Raw genomic sequence first — 18,134 nt, forward strand, 5'->3', positions numbered from 1 at the left:
CTACCTTAACCACTAGTTGGACCAGAATAATGGTCTTCATACAAAGACTTATACTTTATCATTAGAAATAACTGCATTAAGCTACTCAAATGCTCTTCCATTTGTTTTATCTTTATTCTTCTTCAAGACATTTCAGATGGAGGAACTGCTAGCAAAAAACCAAATAAGCACAGGAAGACTTCTGGGTATGTCTGCTAGTAAGATGGCTTTCACAGCTTGAAACCCACTCTGTTTCTGTTACTCAGCTTCCTGGACGTGAAACACATGGGGAAAAACCTCAGAGAAAACAGTTGTTCATTATGTAGAAAAAATGAACACACACTTGATCATTATTATCACTGTCTCTGAACTATACTCATAGACATTAGTAGCAAATATACTTCTTTTTTTATTTATGTTAAAAATATCACTTTCCAATAGGGCATTTTAGTGTCCCAGAGTTTATTTTATAGCCTTTTAAGATGCGTCTATAACATGCGGTGAGATAGTTTTTATTTTGCATCTTTTAGAGCTTTGCAAAGTTCACTACCAGCAAAATTTTTCTTTTAAGCTGTGGACAATTCTCTGCCAGTTCTTTTGCACCTGGACTGTTAATAAAAGGAGAAAAACAAGGTTGGACAACTGGAAGAGACTGCATACTTTCTAGCCAAAATTCAGCTTTTGAATTCCTGACCAACTGAGCCAAAAATATGGATTCTTAATTGAAAAGCTGTTTATTTTACAAACTAGCTGTGGACACAAAATGTATTTTAAAAAATTCTAATTCTTTCAGTTCGTACTGACTCTGATGAAGAACTTGTGTTCTTAATTGACATAGCAGTGATGTTTTTCCAGAAGTTTTGAGAACAGCAATTAAGGATCCACATTCCTAATGTCTGTTAAAATGAGTAACAGCTTTCTCTTTCCCTTTTCTAATTTCCACTTTAATCTGTAGGCATATCTTATAAAGTTGGTGAAAAGATGGAATTGTCTTTCTTTACAAACATTCATAACAAATACTTGACACATCTGCCAGCACATCCCAATGCCAAAGGTTTCTCTGAAATCACAAAATGATACTGTAGGTAGGACCTCTACCAGGACTGGTGAAGCACAGCCCCTGGCACTGAAGTCTCAGCAAGCTCCCCCTGAGCTCCACAAGCTCTCCTCTTTATCCATTTCAATCAAAAACAAGAAATAAAAGGGAGAGGACACAAAATGCCATAAAATATTTGCATTAAGAATGAATGCATAGGTAAAAATACTCTGCCATGAAACAAGAGTGAGGTGACAACTATGAGCCATCTGGATCAGCCCTATTCTGTTTCAGTAATTCTAGCAGCACTAACAACAACAACCCCCTCCTCAAAATTTCAGAACAAAACCAAGAAAAACCCAACTTCACGCAAAAGACCAGAAAACGTTGCTGTTTCTCACCAAGTATAATATGTAGAAGTCAATATTTCCAGTATTTGGATAAAATAACTAAAGGTATTGAAATGTAAAATCTGCCATGGGAATATTTATGAATGTTGCTTAAATTACATTACAAAATGAAATTAATGCAAAGCTGCTGCTACAGCCTTCTATGCAATTTAATTTATAGTTTGCATAAATAAAGAATTATAATGCATTCATTTGTTTTCTTCAATTTTCTTACCTTGCCCTTCTGGAGTTTCACCAAAGGGATTCACTTCAACCTGAGTGGCATCAATTTTCAAGAAAAGATTATACAGCTTCTTAATTTGATCTGCTGCCTAAATTTGATCAAGCAATTTATAATTACCACACGGAAAAATAAAAGTTAAGGTTTTCAAGGCAAAACCAAATCATTATTGATTATTTTTAATGTATTAACTTGCACACTAGCTCTAGATAATTACTGTTTTTATTCTCATTTTCTAAATTATATTTATATAGTATCCAAAACAGCTATAATGTAGCATTATGGTAGTGCACAACATTTAGTAACTGCGCATTTAAACACCACATGAACTGGAGATGTGCTACAAAATAAACAGCGTGATTACTATGACAAGTTTAATTTGAAAAGGGCCTAACAGTTCATAATGGCACATTCTCTGATATGTGAGATCTAAGTTGCATCCACATGAATCAGTCTAAATTCAAAAACCATAAAGCAATATGAGTGAATTTAGGAAAAATATACATTTCTTCTTCCTATATCAGTCCGCAATGTTTTCTTGAAGAAATTATGCCAGAAGTATGCTTGTTTACTCCTTAAAAGATAACCTTCCTTGCTCCTTATTGTTCCTCATCACCTATCCCTGTGACTGACTACACACTTCCAAATCTTTTGTTCTTATAACACTTTCATTAACAGAATAACTAAAATATCAGCAACACGAACGTGCATTAAAAAAAATCCCTTTGGTTCATTACACAATGACTAGCTATTAGCTGAAATAAGTTTGCAGATGAAGAAGTGCACTAATAGAAAGCCATTCAAATGTGTTTCTTCATTACAGATGAGTTAAATGAAGTACACAAACCAAAAATATTTGGGATCTCTCCTAATAAGCAAAGTGAATGAGATTAAAAAAACAGAAGTCAGCTTTCTCCCACAATATCATTCACAAGAAAGAAAACATTATGACTGGAAAGACTCAACCCCAAAGCTGTACTACATCAGGAAGAACATGGTGAGGGATATTCCTCCAGTGACAAGGCTGCACCTGGAGTGCTGTGTCCAGTTTAGGGACCAACATGACCAAGATTCTTTGAAGAGCGACAGTTTAGAAGCAGCACACAAATTGCTTATGAAGTCTTCCCTGCTCAAAAGTCATCAGCTGATGCCTTCTCTGTGGTTCTGACTTAAAAAATGTTATCAATCATAAATCTGCACTCAGCATGGCAGCAGTACCCTCAGCATGAACACTCCAGTTGGCAAATGATCCCAATACCACAAGGGTAAGGCCACCAACAGCGACACTAGGGACGAAGTCCACCATGAAACCTCACACTGACTTTAGGTAACCTGAAAAGCTCTTATTGCCTCACTACAATGCTGTAATTTTGACTGATCATTAGAATTGCTTAACTTTTATTAAGGGCTGCTCCATCTTTCAGCACCTCTCTGAATCAGGCAGCTTAATTGCAACATTCCTCGTTCTCAAGGTCTACGAGTAATGAGCCTCTTTGAGGCAAAGCATAAGATCCCAACCTAGAAATAGTGAACATATAAGTAAACACTAGGATTTGTCTCAATAAAAGCTAAGTCCCTATGCTTCTGTAAGTGTCTTTGAGTTGATACCACAAGGAAAGAAATACATTCACTGCAGCATTATTTAAAGGTATTGTTCAGAAGTCCATATATTGCTGTTAATTATTAAGTACCAGAACTCTTCAAGGGTTGAAAGGTTCTACATAATCATTCCTCCTCATTAGACACACAGCTAAATCTTCAAATATGTGCTAATCAACTTAATGATTATGCACTTGTTAATTGCGCAGTTAGGATAGAAAATAATTAAAACCACTGAATTAAAAATAAAGAACTTGTACAAAACTGATAATTTGATACTATGGAAAAAATATAGGCAAAAGTAGTTTAAAGAAGTTTTCACTTATCTGCAAAATATTCATAAAACAACACATCTTATACATTTGTGTGCAATACGGAATTCCAATATATATAGAAAAGATACTGAGATGACAACAAGCTGGCAGCCTTTTGCTTTCCAGTTGAAGACTGAAAACAAAAAAGGCTTCAATTACACAGAGATACACTTTTCCTTCTCTCCATCTTAAGGGGCATTTTTTCCAAGAAAAGCTCTACTTGTGTAATTCACTGAGCTCCAATGGAATTCCAGTGAAATTAAAAAGAATCTGATGAGATGCAACAGCACGTCATCATCAGTTGCTTCGAAGACCAGGAACTTTTGCTTTGGAGCAATAAGGACCTTGTTCAAATTGCTAAAGTCTGATGACAACTGTGTAGGTGCAATTTAGTATTAAAAATGTCAAAACAATCCTGATATAATGAATATTTAGCCTTTTATGTCTATTTGGAAACTGTTTATTGTATAGCTGGGCTACAATGACTTCAGTAAAAACTGAGGGAGTAAAGTCAAGTTACCTGCTGCTGCAAAGGTCCTTTGAATCCCAAATTTTTTGCCATCTGCAATGCTTGATGATCCTTTATGCCTTCAAAAATATCTATTTCCTCCTGTAACAATAACATGCATAAATATAGCTAAATATTCAATCTGAATGGAGATTTACAACTTCAAAAGGAAAACACTTAGTATACATTTGCAAATTAGTAATTACAGCATGGCTGTTCGCCAAAGTTCTCCGAGACTGAGGCTATAGCAGCTGCCTATAGGGTATGTTATAATTACCACACCAACTATGAAACCGTCCTTCCAGAAAATATGTAATTCTTCAGGGTGGCACGCTGACAAGACAATGTGACACTAGTTTTCACTTTTAATTACTGTACAGATGGCGTTGACGAATATTTAGTCTGTTAATTTTTATGACATCTTCTGAATATTTTCAAGGCAACAGTGTCACTGCCCAGTAGCACTGTGAAGTTTATATAATTTTAAAACGCACATTAAATATTTTTACATTTTTTTGAATAATTACACTTGACTGTATCAATTATTTTCCTAGATGAATAACTTGTCTGCTCATTATCATGCCACAGTAACATAAAAAATACTTAGATGTAGTCATCATTAAAAAAAGTAATTACAACAGTTGGATTGCAGATGCAAAACGTCGTCCAGGTACAAAGAAATAACTAACGACTCTGTCAATTAGACAAAAACAACCACAGAAACAATAACCATATTGGCAATGCCCCACTTGTGAAAACACTGTGTGCCTTCCTGAAAGTGAAACTCACGCATAAAGCATTTCAGATATTAAGTTTAACATCCCATATAACAGCCAGATTTAAGCTCTTTTTCTAAATCAAACTGGAGACACAAACAGTAACAAAATCAGACATTAAGCATGCTTCATTTACTGCTAGATAACAGGTCTGATCCTTTGTTTGGTGAAACACAATTTTTAGGCTTCTTATTGTCTTTGTTCCATAAATGAAAAATATAGTATTTTGAGTAACTGACAAGGAGAATTTTTAGTCTAACATCTTATTTTAATACCTTAAAAATAAGTTCTGGGCTAGTAACTGCAACTTCTTCTATGTCAACACCACCCTGTGGACTGCCAACCATAACAGGTCCATTGCAGGCTCTGTCCATCAAAATTGCAAAGTATGTTTCCCTGGAAATATTCAATGCTTCTGCAACCATCACCTAAAAATGAATACAGGGAAGAAAAAACAGCATCAGTTCTGAGTGGTCCATCTTGCTGGTGACAATCTGAACACAGCTTCGCTTCCTTGAGGCGTCAAAGAGTAGCGAATGTTGTAAAACATTTTGCCATGTAAAAAGCAATTAAAAATAATAGAACCAATGAGGGACGGTATTTGACAGTGGAGAGGAGGAGAGGGAATGGCCTCAAGCTCCACCAGGGGAGGTTTAGGCTGAACATTAGGAAAAAATTTTTCACGGAAGGGGTCATTGGGCACTGGCAGAGGCTGCCCAGGGAGGTGGTTGAGTCACCTTCCCTGGAGGTGTTTAAGGCATGGGTGGACGAGGTGCTGAGGGACATGGTTTAGTGATTGAGGGGAATGGTTGGGCTCGATGATCCGGTGGGTCTGTTCCAACCTGGTGATTCTATGACTCTATGATTCCCTCTGCTGTGATCAGAGGACACTGGCTCACATTTTCTGCATTGCCCTAAAACGCAGCAGTTTGGTACTTGCTACCCTGAAAAGAAATATTTTACAAGATTTATCAATCCAGTTGGGTTTTTTTTCCCTGAGAAACCCTCTGTCCCCTGATGCTGTTGGTCTCACTGGAGCATGTCACAAGCAGTGTACACCAAGAACAACTAAGTGTTGGGCTTTTTCCCCAAGAGGAGAACCTGAGCCGTCTCTGTGTTCATAAAGGGGACCTCCATGTTACTTTTTTTTTTGCCAGCAAGCACATCAACACACTGCCCCAGAAAAACTGGCATCGCAAGGGACTATAGACTTGCAAATGACAGAGATGTAAGCAAGCGCACATTGGCTTTCTGATGCATCACATCAGTAGCTCTGTCCCTCACCAGCAAAGCCTCCAGCTGAGGCTCTCTCCCTCATCCTACACTTACAGCCCCAGCACTGAATTCCTGCCTCGCCTAAATATTTCCTAGGGAAATGAGTGTACAGATACTCCTGCCATTCAGCTTTTTGCTTTCAGTTTAGAAAGACAAGCAGATGCATAACCTTCAGATACTGGCACATTCTAGAAACATAAAAATTTATTTTTCGAAAGAGGTACTCATTTCTATTCATTAGTATAAAAGACTGAGCCCTCTCGTACCAATACCTGACAGACACCTCAGCATGCAACAAAAAAGATGATTCAAGCCCTACATGTTGAGAATCTACAAGCACTAATATTCAAACTGGGGGGAAAATAACTCATATAAATTCTCTGCTACAGCTTTTTCTCTCCTCCCAAAGCCCGAAGTCAAAGTCCTTTCCATTTCAGTATTACAATAATTATATCTTGCTCTTCATCTGAGCTGTCAATTTTGGCAATAATTTAACAATAGCTATTAAAGCTGCCTGAGATTAAATAGTTTTACACTTGGTAAAAGGCTCATAAACCTGTGTTTTGATGCAAGAATAAATTCCCCCAAATGTTCTTCATCTTAGAAAAACCCCCAGAATCTGCATATAATCATTACTAATTTTTCTTTATGATCATAACAGGCGCCATAATCTCAGGTGCAAAACCTGTAGTACTGCTTTACACTAGAATTTTGCTTTTTAGTCTGGAAGTCAGTTGAGCATCCACCTCTGCAATTTAATTAGCCCCATAGCTTCTCCTTCCAACCATCTACCACATTCTTCCTTAGCAGAGCTACTATTTCCTAACTTCTAATAGAACAGAAGTAGTAGAAGTCAGGTAAATTACTTTCCCTAGATCAACATAATTAAAAAACATTAAGTGGCAATGTTTTTCTCATGTGGTCTGTTTATAAAGTGGTAGTTTTGAGCAATGATCATACACAAAGATTATCACTCTGAATGAAAAATACAGTGAAATTTATTCTATCAGTCAGCAGCTCAAACTGCTTAGATCCAAGAGGCATTTCTGCACCTCCAGTCTCAGAACTCTGCCTACCCAGCAAGCTGTGTTCTATCAAATAAGTATTCCTGGGGTTTTCATAGTTCAAGGACTATAAACAAGAAAGATGCACTATACTTTCACCCAAGTCGCTTTTTTGACATTCTACTCCAGAGTACATGAGAAAGAATGTACTTACCTTCTGCCAGGCTGTACATCTCAACAGAACAGAAAAAAAGTAAGAGACAAGGAATCAAATAAAGCCCTCTGTGGTCAGAAGAGAAGGAAAGATGCTACTTCTTTATGAGTTTTTTGACGTGGAGAAATTCTCTTTATAGTAATTTCATTTCCTTCTACTTCTACCTTGCTTTATTTGTAGAACGTAAGGTGACATAAAGAAGTAGTTCAAATAAATGACTATTCAAAAGCAAACTAAAGAAAACTAGGGTGAAGAAGACAACCAAAAAGGTATCGTACTAATTCAAAGCATCTGCCTATTTTAGGCTACTGTAAAGGGATGCTAAAAGCCAACTTCAGAAAAATTGCTTAACTATCTAGCATGATTTGTCACATTAACAAGCAAAGATATGGAAAGCATCCTTGATCTGCTACTTCTTTTTACCTGCATGCATGTTTTCACCTTCTTAGATATTCTGCATCAATGTATCTGAAAAATTCAAGTCAATTGTTGTAGACTTAGGTCAAACAAAACCACCTGGTTCTACTGGATCTCGTATGAGTCGTTCTGATAATTCCCAGAGTGCTCAGGATCAGGGCCAGACATCGAATGGGAATCCACTCAATGAGTCATGAGGAATACATTTGCAAACACAGCAGGTAGAACTAACATTGTTAAATCAGGTATCACTTCAACTGCTACTTCTGACCTGAGGGATTGTCCTCCTATTGCTAATTAACCATGTCAACATAGTCAAATACTTCTCTGTCTTAATTCACAAAACGACTGAGTTTCTATCTATTTTGGAGTAGGCTAGCTTCTTGCAGAGTAAAAACTGTCAGACTGTGCAACGTCTCTGATATCTTCTAAAAAACCCCATTAGTTTCCTTCACCATCCTCCCTGTTTGATGCAGAGCAAAGGCAGGGAAATTGGTGTGTTCAAGGTCTTTAAATATATTATTTGTTAAAAGTCTACCTATCAGACACAAAACAAAGCCAAGACAAGCACATTAACAGTTAAGAGAAGTGAAACTGAATCTACAGACTATCAAGTTTTCTCATATTTTGTCTATTTTGCTTATCTGTTTACTACATAAATTTTAATAAAATGTGCTGGGGGCAGGAAAAGAAGTTGCCTTAAAAACTTCCTGGTAACTTCAAGCTTTCCTTCTTCAAAACAAATCGTTACCTAAAAGTTTAAGTCACACATCTAATTTTATGAAGGCAACTTAAACAGTCTCTTATACTGAATCAAATATACAAAATGTTAATTCTGTTATTGCTTGGAGAGAAAACACAGGTAGTGAATTCTCAGGTCATGATAAGAGAAGACTGTCTTCTCAGATAACCAGGCTCTTCAAATTCCAAGCTGCCATAAGAGGATTTTATGTAAACTCCCCAAATAGCTTCCAATTGACAAGGGAACTGAGGATATTGGTATTTATTTAAGAAATGCCAATCTAAAGAAGCACAAACGTGCTTTGATTTCTGTTGTAGGTGCACAAGCTGAGAAAGAAAGCTGAAAAGTCCATTTTCTGCTTCATAATTATTCTAATTGTAGGAAATATCTTTTATTCCTTCCTTACAACTACCTGTAAAAGGTACGTAACTTCCAGTCACTGACTTGACACCAGCTCATTGTTTGCCTCACAGAAAGCGATTTCATAACTATTTTCTTTCTGAAAAAATGTTTACTACCTAATTTTTTTTACGAATTAGTTCAGTCAAACTTTCCAGAACACCATAAAGTTTAAAACCTAAAACCTTTTCTTTTCTTCATGAACTGCAATTTTGTTTGAGTACATGTACACACGGGTATTATTACACACACACGCACAAAGCCTCTGCCTTGTAACACTAGTCATCAATTCTCAACTCACCACTGCTCTTGGCAAGCTCAAAGAGTCTGTCTGGCATTTTCTGAGAACTATCTACCCACTGCATTACATGACGTTTTAGACATAGCTAAACCCATACTTTAATTGTATTAGTGTAGTTTGCCCCTTGCTTAAAGTTTCAGGTTTGATATTATAACCCCAATACTACAAACCTGAATGCCTCCACTCCTTTAACTACTTTGAAGACCCTAGAGTGAGTTAACTTGGAAAAGATAAATTCTTCTTTTAAAAAGATTTTAATATTTCTGGGAGATGGTCTTCTGATAACCTAAATGCATTATTTTAAACGTGCTTTCTTCACTATCTAACAAGCAGTGGGGAAATCATTACCATACCATTGGCCAAGCTATTATACTATTAATTAATTTAAAACAGGATGTGTGCTCTTATCATAAATTTCCAAGAATCAAGATCCTAATACCAAAAAAATAAAATGTGCTATTACCTTGTTACATGCGTCTGTGATGTAGTTAAGAATTGGCCCGGGGCAACTTTGTAATCAGAGTGGATGCCTATGACAATAGATAATCGGCCTCTCCCAGTGAAACAAATCGTACTGGTTTGGCATGCATCAATATTAGAATATTTGCAAGCTACGTCCTGAAAACGTTCCATGTAACTACAGTGAAGCAAAAATACAGTCTATCAAGGATATATACTTTGTACCATCAAAATAAATCCCTGAAGTTCAGCAGTGCAAACCTCACGCATGCCCCAGCTGCTTACCCTTGACTACTGCTTATTCACACCAGCAATGTGCGGACAGGGACAAAAACAATTACAAGTTAAATCTATAGCTATTCTATATATGGTACAGAAGTCATCTTAATATGAATCCTTTGAATAATCTGTCTCAAAAAAACCCCCCAACATCCATGTCTTTCTTCCATTTCTATCAATTTCAAAGAAAATTAGATGGTTTTTTTTCCAGAACTGAATATGTAAATGAAGGAACAGGCTTGCACTCAGACAGAAGAGTGAAATTCCTGTATTGATGCATTCAAAGCAGGTCAACTAGGGCAAAAGAATAAAGCCAAAAGAATTTATAAAAAGAAAGCTGCTTTTACAATACAAATTTTTCAAAGCAGAGTTCCTTAAGACATGAAATGTATATCCTTTTTTTTATATCCTTAGCATTATCATGATCTCTGGCAGACTTACCATAATAGTAATACTGTTCCTTCTTTTTAATACCTAGTATTTCTTTCTAACAACAACTATGAAGAGTGATGATAATCTGCTCTCCTGCTACCCAAGAGAAAAGCTGCTGGCACACCTTCCTCCAGCTCTCATTAGATAGAATCCCTCCAGACAGGTGCTCCCTTCTATGCTAATATACCAATCTGTTTATAGTATATTAACAGCACACTGCAGTTCTTTCCAGCTCATGCCACATTATCTCCTGGCATCAAATACAGTGTGGCTCTTGACTACATACCTGTATGGAGATCCTTGCTCCATAAAACAAAGCAAGCAGTAAAAATATATATACAATAGATCAGCAATTGCTAGGGTTTCCTGCCTTAGAAAATTTTACTCAGGTAAAGGAGAATTCTGCTGAAGGGCTATCTATGCTTCTCTTATTTAGGCCAATATAGAGCAGTACATTTATGCTTAAGTCAATCTTTGCACCTTGCAGTACACACTTTAAGAGGCAAATGAACTACCACATGTTAGCTGAACCACTACCACAACCACATTTGACTCTGTATCTGTAACAAGTTAGGAAGAATCTACTTTTAGACACTTGGTTTGTTTTGTTTTAAAACTGAGATCATTCTCAGGCAAAGTCATCTGTCGCTGTCTTTAATAACAACTGCCCAAAGCTTATGATGAATGAAATATAGATATTAATTTTACTCATATATATTACCTCTCTGAGCAGAACATCAATAAACATGTATAGTTAATGCCACATACAGTTATGCTAGCATTTTGTATGCATTTGATGAAAGATTAAGCTATGACAAAGGATTCCCTTCAACATAGGCAGCAAAACTGAACTCGTTTTTCCACCACTAGGTATGCTGAAATTGATAGACAAAATACACACAAAGGCAGAAAAAGTAACTTTTTTTTTTCTTTTCCCTTTCATCAACTAGATGCAATTAATCAGAAACTGGAAGAGGAATGAGAACAATAAATCTGTGTCATACACCCTAGCAAAATTGCAATTGAACACAGTCCTTGCCTTTCAAGAGGTAAAAACCTTACCTTTTTAACTGTCACACCATCCTTAGGAGTTTGCTTTGTTGACAGATTGTACCCAATCATCTGTTTAGCAAGCTGTTCAACAATCTTAGGGCTACGAGCACAAGAGAAAAAGCTTACTTTATTGAAAGATATTAAAAGAAAGAGTCACATAGCTATCATAAACAGCTTAAATATTGCAACAGAAGCAATTTATTTATGCTTTTTCAATTCTAACTTATTACTTTAATGTCGACTTACTCTTTAGTTAGATGAACTCCTCCTTTCAATCCACTATTGAAAACACCTTTTCCTCTCCCTCCAGCCAAAATCTGTGCCTTCAGAACAATTTCCTTTGCCTCTGTAAAAGAAAACCACATTGTTATTCTATCAGGCGTCATTTATCGAGCTTGTTAGTGTAAGTTTTAACAGCACTTCCAGGTTAGACTCTTTAAAAAAAATAATGAGAAGTTGTTCATAACTAGTGAGTGACAAAACAATAGTCAATTCAGCATTTTCATAAAGGAACCCTGCAAAAAAGAATTGTTCAAGGCTGTTAAAGAATAAATATACACTACTTATTAGCTGGATAAATATGTCATTATTTAGATCAAACCCATGCTATTAATGTTACAGGGCCCACACAACAAACCATATAACCAGCATTCAGTTTGATGGCTTCCACTCTGGCACGGCTTTTAAAATATTAATCAGATCATATTTTTCTTGAATGCACAATGAACAAAGGCTCATCAAGAAAAATAAATTCAATTCCTTGTTCTGAACACATGTATGTAAAGCTAAAGCTATGGTCCTAGAAGAAGAGATCTCCGTCTCCAAAGGGCAGGAAAGGGTAGAGCAAGGGCAGGAGCTGCGAAAACACCTTCATCTGATTGAGAGTAACTACTTGTATCTTTGGAAATGTGAGCAAAACAGTATCTTAGTAACAAGAAAGTGTAGCAAGGCACCATGACTGAAGTAATTGCACCAAGACTTAGGTTCCAAAGAGAAGCAATCCTGACATTACAAAATAAAACAGGGGAGAGGGGAAAAGGAAAAGAAACAACCAACTAAAACCATAACTCATGATCTCTACAGCTCCATGGACCATAGCAGCTTCCTGAACCAGAAAGACCTGCCAGGTGCCTCCAAGACGTTTGTTCATACTGAATACAGACACTTTGCACATTTATCATAACATTGCCTGGTATTTTGCAAAGTCCGAGGTGCTAACATTAGTATATCATTAAGCGCTGCCTAGAAAAGGATAACGTTGTTTTGTGATTGACTCACTTCCCTCTGAAGTTTGTGGAAATCTCTGTTTTCAGTGATGTCTGGATTAGGTCACACCTTGAATCAGAATATTCTATGCAAGTATGCAAGAAAACATCGGAATCTGCCGTTAAACAGACAGAATTACTGTTTAAGTGGCACAGAGGACACAGATACTTCCATTCACAGACACACAGGCTTTCTAGGCTGTAATTACACAAAAACATTTTACAGGAGATTAATTGTAAGTTTGGAGGTGCGGGGATCTTTGATGTAGACCAGCAATGACAGTACCAGTTCAAAGTGTCCATATAATAATTTTCAGCAACAAGAAAAATGTTGAATCTTAAGATGGAAACACATTTTCAACACAGCTATTGGCAGTACTGAGATGCCTGACTTTCAAGCTTCTTAATGCAAAATCCCTCCATGTGTTTATCCATTCAGTAACATTTGACATACATCATTCTAAACCCTAAAAGCACTCTCCTTGAAAATACTTCATGCATTCCAATATATTCATGTTCTAGGTCCCCTATTACTCATGCCATACAAGGCAGATAACAAGGAAATTTAAATGCAACAAAAATTTTTATATTCCTAAGCACACAAATTATTAAGACAAATTAAAACAATAAATCACTTTCCAATCTGCTGCAGCAAATTCTAAAAATCACAATAGGTGCAGTGATAAAGAATCTAATTTTGCCTTGTTAATACATGCTGCAAGCATTTAATTAGATCGGTTTTAGGTGCCAGCCATGCTGACAACATGAGTGTTGACTGTCATTGATATGTGCTATCAATTATGTGAGTGATCATCACCCTCACTCCTAACCAGCACGCTACAGGAGTGCTGATTGCCTTCATTTGACTAAAAGAAATGAACTTAGAGAAAGAAATTAATGTGTGTGGTTTTACAATCCACTAGAGGACTATCAAGGCAATACAATAACTTCAGAAAAACAACTATGAACAAACACCCTAGAAAGTAAGGATAACTAGGCAAAGATTAGACCTGAAGAATTGATCAATACAGCAGCCCAGCGAAGCACAGCATTGCAGGTTCTTTTTGGAGCTGGGGGAAGCCAACAGGAAGCAATTTAATTCAATAGTTATTTGCCCAATCTCTGTAAAATTAAGTAAACCAGCCAGATCTTGCTTTACAGAAACTAGGCTTGATCGTTCAGTACTTGCCAAGTTGATTCACTACTTAGCATCACCATTTTATTTAAACAGCTGATTTCTAGAAATGCTCACACAAAGATTTTATGTTACCTCCTGCCTGAATTCCAAAATTATGTTATGAAAAACCATGCCTAAAGAAAAATACGGTTTTAGCTGGATTATTTGAAATAATTCACCTTCACTTGTAAGCTTTAATAAAAATAAATAAATAATCTAAAAAGCAGTATGCAAAGAAGTATTAAACCCGGTAGAAACGAAAAGCTGTAATTAATTTCCATTAACACCCTTGTAAACCGCTGTAGTAACACTGGAAAAATGACTAAGCAGGGCTACGTAGTTGTAAGTATTGGATTTGTACAGAACCCAGCACAAGTAACCTGTCTTTATCCCATGATGAAGTACAGCACAGCGTTTTTTTGCAGTACTGCATTTGGTGATTAGGGCTTCAATGAACTTGTCTTCATGTCTACTGATGGACAAGCTGTTGTGTAAATTAAAAACCAAAACTCACCATAAGACCCGACCCAACCCAAACCCAAACAACAACACACACTGCTTCTTAAGTGTGACCAAAAAAAAAAACCAAACCACTATGCAGATTTAAAGTTTTCTTTATCATTCAAAACAGCACAAAACCCACTGGCCTTTAAGTGTCACTAATTTAGCAGCAAATAGCCGCAAACTGCTCCATGCAGATTAATGACGCATTTCTGGTAGCAGCATGTGTTCTTAACTAATTATAACTTGAATACATTAATACCTCTGACTTAACAGTTTGCTTACTGGATCTTATATTTGTCTTTTTTATATTAATCTACAGAAGAAGAGAGATATAAACATTTTCAAAGAGTCTTCTGAAAAGTGGAGCAAAATACAGTTTGTCCCTAGATAAGACGCCAAGAAATAAGCAGGACCTTTACTCCTCAGCAAAGTCCTCAGATTTTTAAATTTCACAACTGCAGTTGGGTCTAACCTCATTTCTAAAATAAAAATCTAACCACATAGAAAGGAAGTCTGAAGCACTTTTCTTTTAAATAAATTCAAACGTTTCAAGAAAAACAGAATCTAACACTCAGAGGGATAAGCATCCTCTACACTGCATTCAACAATATCTCTCCTTCCTCTCAGTCAGCGCTCTGAATACAAATGCAGTGATACTCTTGCAACTGTAACAGCCTCAGTTCTGTCATGAAAGCCTATTTAAAATCAATAAAATCAGTCCTGCTTTCGGGAGCTATGATTACTCTGGTCCACTGGTACTGCTTGCAGCAAAAATGAACAGCTGTTTCTCAGCCCACTGCTGTGTATATTTAACTACTGAATTCTTGATCATGAAACAATATACTGAGCAGCACAGTTCCGCTAGTTACATGGTATGCTAATTTATTACTTGTGAACAACTTTCCATTATTATTGATACGACTGTGTGATTGCAAATTAGGCGTGTTAACAATTACATTAAAATGTGCTGTATCAAAAATAAACTACTATAAAGAACAGAGAATGGGGGACTGCATGGTAAGAGGCCTCATGCGTGCCTGTTCATGAGCAAAAGATTCTCTACAAGAGGGTATTCAGGGCTACTTTATCAAAGGCATCCTACAGTACTGCACTAGAGCATGGGACAAAGGGAAGAGGTCTGACATGAACCCCTAATCACATTTCTGTCCCACCATGGCTTTCAGCAGATTGGTTGAAAATTAATTAGTGTCTTCCTTTAAGATGCAGAACCTGATTCGATATTACACTGGTGTATTTTTAGCCAAGTGTGAGGCAACTGATCACAGAAGGTCTGACTCCGAACCCTGGCAGCACCAGAAGTATTGCAGCAGCAGGAAAACATCACTGGAAATCACACCACTCACTCTCTCCTGTACTGAGCTCAAAGCACATGGAAAAAGAAATGGAAGCAACTGGTGTCATGGCAGCAGCGCAATGAGAACAAACTGAAGACATACCAAATAAACAGCTTACAAAAGCACAGCCTCCTTACTGAACCAAGTGTAAAGAATAAACACAGAGTTCGTGAACACACAAGAGCCATTTCTACAAAGGCACAGGAGGAGCCCAGCCCAGTGTGGCCAGGCAGATATTAATGAATTTCAAGAACTTTGCTAGTCACCTTACTTTACCTAAACTTGTTCAGCTATGCTTGATGAGCAGAACTCTTCAAGCACATCCTCCCTCCCAAAGCCCCAAAAGAGCTAGATGAATGTGCAGCCAACCCCAAACTCTACAAGGAGGCAGAGGACAATCTAACATACTTACCTGGTAAGAAGACTCCAAGGGACACAAATCACTGTTGAGCGTGGACACGAACAATTTCAAGCCTCTGTCTGGCCTTGTCAAGCTTTAGTGACCATCTTTTTCATGTTTGCCTAGAACACCACTCCACTAAGGACTGGCTGGGACACCCACTAGATGACCAATTCCACCTCAAAACCACCTATGCTAAATGCAGATTATCTAAAAAATAGTAGATAACCTCTACTAAACTACACCTTCTGCAGCTCAGAGCTTATCTTCCATGGGTTTTCCCCTTACAAGCCCCCGAAGGGTCAAGTTTGGGTTGGTTTGGGGTTTATCTACCTACCTCCACCTGATCCAACAGTAAGGAAACCTACTTTTCAGGGTCTCACCTGTCCTGTTCTATTGTTGTTGCTTCTTTCTTTCTTGTTTTAATGCTACCACTACCACCTGAGGTTCTAGCTTTCCTTTGGGAAAGACTATATATAATTAATTTTCTGAATTTCAGCCATCCTATTATACAGCTCAGGAAAGGTCTTGTCAGAGATGCTTATTACTTTTTCACAATACTCCTGCCCAGAGACACTCTGGTATACTCACTTCAGCACAAGAAAGATGAGAGAAGAATAAAAGCTATAAGGAAGATAATAACAAACATAATACAATAATAAGAAATAGTAACAAAGCCTAATTCCCAAACTGCAAACTGAATCTTAAAATTCCTGTAATAACTTTTCACATTTGGGTCTCTTTACAAGAACTTGCTCTGAAATCTAGGACAGCTTTTCCCAAGGAGCAAGTATTGCTACCACTTCCATAGCTCCTCATCTTCTGAGAACTCCGGGGATGCAGCGCCTGAGACAGTTCCTATGCTCTGCCAAGAAAACAGATTGAGATGGGAAAAAGCTGTCCACAAGACACTGCCCACATTTAAAAAAGCTATCAGGGTGGTTAAAAGTCTTCAGAATTACATCAAACAATTCATTTTAATTTAAACTCTCTTCCTCTGTTATTTTCATTCGCATGCTCTGCAACACCAAAAAGAATTATGTTCTTACACGCCCAGTTTCTACAACCTTTGGTTTTCAGACTAGTTTAGAATTAAAGTTAAATAAATCATCCTTTTTACAACTCCACGCTTTTGAATATATAGTATATTTATTGCTAGATTATAAGCCTCATTAAAATCTATAATGATAAATTAGTCAGTCTCTTGATTCTGTCACTACTGTTATTAATTGCTTTCATAACCATTACTACACACTTCACCAGTAATAAAAATTTTAAAGCTAGATAAAATCAGTTAAGCTAAAGCTAAAGCTCACTCTTAAACCTTCTCAGAGTAATAGTAATCCAGTATTCACAGGTCCTACATATAAGTTAAACCTAATAAATTACTTATACAGCAGATGGTGCCTCACTAGATCCAGCAGCACCACTATAATGCATGAACTGATATGCAACTGTTCATTGTATGAGCTCATTTGAAACTCCATGAGATACTTTATTTCTGGTATTTTTCAGCCTTTAACGGTTTCTCTCTTCAACCTAGAGTTCTCATTATTTTTTATGTAACTTTCTCTGCAATAGACAGAGTTTAGAAAAACTATGATTTGTAACATTTGTTTACAAACTCAAGAGGAGACACGGTTTGAAAACTCAATCGGGATGGGAATAAGTTCTTCATTTGGTAGAAGAGCCCTGAAGTCTACTGATGCATGAATGAGCAAAAGCTTTTTCTCCCAGTCCTCAGGCAATATCCTATCTATCGGTCAAAGAGAGAAGGCCACTTTCTGTAACCTGCAATGTCAACCTGGCATCCTGCACCATGTGGCATAGGAAATGCTGAACAGAATGGGAAAGCTCATGCAAGCCAACACAGTGTTCTGCCTTCATTATAGCCATCAGTTTTAGACTAGCAATGTTTAGACCTCGCACATATCATAAAGAATATTACAAGTCACTACTGTTTGTCTCCTCTTGTGATGATTTCACTTCAAGAGACTGCAAAAGCAAGCACAGAAT

At 37.0% G+C, this 18,134-nt stretch overlaps 1 protein-coding gene across 3 annotated transcripts in view; it reads right to left on the reverse strand.

The window, feature by feature from the left end:
• SUCLG2 (succinate-CoA ligase GDP-forming subunit beta) overlaps positions 1-18,134 on the reverse strand; it is a 220,790-nt gene that overhangs the window by 59,147 nt on the left and 143,509 nt on the right. For all 3 annotated transcript variants that reach the window (XM_069866285.1, XM_069866283.1, XM_069866284.1), the window contains 5 exons: positions 11,664-11,763; positions 11,427-11,517; positions 5,118-5,270; positions 4,079-4,168; positions 1,640-1,736 (listed from right to left, as the gene is read on the reverse strand). In XM_069866285.1, coding sequence (XP_069722386.1) covers positions 1,640-1,736; positions 4,079-4,168; positions 5,118-5,270; positions 11,427-11,486 — 400 coding nt within the window. In that variant the 5' untranslated portion in view covers positions 11,487-11,517; positions 11,664-11,763. The remainder of the gene's footprint in view (positions 1-1,639; positions 1,737-4,078; positions 4,169-5,117; positions 5,271-11,426; positions 11,518-11,663; positions 11,764-18,134) is intronic.

This window comes from Phaenicophaeus curvirostris, chromosome 11 (assembly GCF_032191515.1).
Source record: "Phaenicophaeus curvirostris isolate KB17595 chromosome 11, BPBGC_Pcur_1.0, whole genome shotgun sequence".
NCBI classification, from domain to species: domain Eukaryota; kingdom Metazoa; phylum Chordata; class Aves; order Cuculiformes; family Cuculidae; genus Phaenicophaeus; species Phaenicophaeus curvirostris.